Below are 1,767 nucleotides of genomic sequence, written 5' to 3' on the forward strand. Positions count from 1 at the left end.
GCCCCTCGCCCTCCGCCACATCCCTCTTGCCACCCCTTCCCCCTCGTCCCGCCCTCCGCAACAACGCCCCGCCTCGGCCACTTGCAGCACAGCGTAGCATTATCCACTGCATTCATTCTAAGAATCGTCGCCCCTGTAAACCACCGTTAAATCGAACCCTACCCCACCCCAAGTAAACAACCAAGCCGGCCCACCTCGTCCACCACGACGCAGTTGGGCCGCCTCTGGGCGTCCAGCAGCGGCTGCATCTGGGCCGCGTCCTGCACACGCCGCACCAGCGCCGCAGCGCTCCTGCGCGCGCGCGCGCGGCCGAAAGGCGGGGGCCCCGGGTCGGGCAGTGTGCCAGGAGGGCGGAAAAGCCCCTGAAGCGGCGCTCCATGGCGCTTGGCCCGGGGAGCGAAACGGCAGGCCGGTGGCAAAGGGATGACATCCATTGCGCTGCCCGCGCCAAGGGGCCGGGCCCCTGCAGAGGGGGCCATCTGCCTGCCGGCGTGCCGGTGCCTCTCCAAACGGCCCCGGGCTCCCGCAGAGGGCCCAGATCGCGCGGTGAAACCTCGTCAGATCACCTGTCGTCCGAGGCGTTGATCTCCACCACGCGGAAGCCGCAGTGGCCCGCCACGACGTGCGCCAACGTGGTCTTGCCGGCGCCTGGCGGGGATGCAAGAAAAGGGGCCGGTCGTGAGGGTCGATGCGTGCGCTTTGTGTGGCCCAGACGAGGGCCCAAGAGCGGAGAGCACCATCGCGGATGATCCAGGGCCTTTGTTGCCCCGTCTTCGGCTGCACCCATCGCCCTCGCCTCCATACATACAGCCCGCCTCGGCCCTGAACCCTAAAAAACCCAAAACGAAAACCTTGAGCCCTGTGCAGCAGCGGTGCACGCGCCCACTGCCACTCACCAGGGGGCCCGCAGATCAGAAGCACCGGCGCCTCCTGCCGCGTGACCGCCCTCCTCCGCCGCCCCCGCCCCCCTCCGCCGCCGCCCGCGCCCCACTTCCGCTTCTGCCCCGTGCCAAACGCCCCGCCTCCGCCTCTGCCGCCGCCGCCGCCGGCGTCGTCCTCGTCAGCGGGATCTGGGCGGAAGCCGGGCAGCCAGGATCTCGTCCACTTGGCGACCTCCCGGTTGACCCACTCATCGCTTAGCAGCTGCGTGAAACCGGCGGGCGCATACTTGTCGACCCACAGGCGCCGCTCAGGCCCTCCGCCGCCGCCGCCGCCGGCCGCTGCCGCCGCGGCCCCGCGGCCGTCGGCGGCGGGGGTAGGGTCGAGCTGCAGCTGCGCGGCGGCTTCCGCCGCCAGGCGCGCGGACTCGGCGAGGACCGCCTGATGGGGCGAGGTCGGTCGGAGGTGGCTGTGAGTTTATGTCTTTGATCAGAGAATCAAGATCAAGATGACGACGTATAGACATCAAACGGGGCGTGTGCGCGGCCGCGCACTTGCAAGCTGCCGGCCAGCGGCAATGCACACACGGCCTCCCACGCCGCCGCCGCTGCCGTGCGCGAGCGCCCCCAGCTCATCACTTCGCCCCCAGCTGCCCTTCCAGCCCGGGTTCTGTGCAGCACCAGACCAACACAACCAAGCACCAACCGCAAAAATGAGCGCTCGTCATCCATCCGCAATGCTGGCCGTCCATCCGACCCACCTGCAGCTGCAGCTGCTCAGCCCTGGCCAGCAGTACCCCAATGGGCTCCCCAAGCAGCCGTCCCGCCGCCGGCCGCGCCGCCGCCCTACCGCTGCCGCCGCCGCTCGCCGCCGCGGCCGCCGCGCGCG

The 1,767-nt window shown here is 70.4% G+C and overlaps 1 protein-coding gene across 1 annotated transcript in view; it reads right to left on the reverse strand.

The window, feature by feature from the left end:
• Window positions 1–1,514, reverse strand: part of MNEG_16073 (Chromosome transmission fidelity protein 18) — a gene marked incomplete at both ends in the record, with an annotated part of 2,340 nt that extends 826 nt beyond the window's left edge. Inside the window, 4 exons of the mRNA XM_014035456.1 lie at window positions 195–291; window positions 567–648; window positions 897–1,320; window positions 1,467–1,514. Coding sequence (XP_013890910.1) covers window positions 195–291; window positions 567–648; window positions 897–1,320; window positions 1,467–1,514 — 651 coding nt within the window. The remainder of the gene's footprint in view (window positions 1–194; window positions 292–566; window positions 649–896; window positions 1,321–1,466) is intronic.
• Window positions 1,515–1,767: the final 253 nt, after the last annotated feature.

Source organism: Monoraphidium neglectum (assembly GCF_000611645.1).
Source record: "Monoraphidium neglectum strain SAG 48.87 unplaced genomic scaffold scaffold05949, whole genome shotgun sequence".
In the NCBI taxonomy this organism is placed as follows: domain Eukaryota; kingdom Viridiplantae; phylum Chlorophyta; class Chlorophyceae; order Sphaeropleales; family Selenastraceae; genus Monoraphidium; species Monoraphidium neglectum.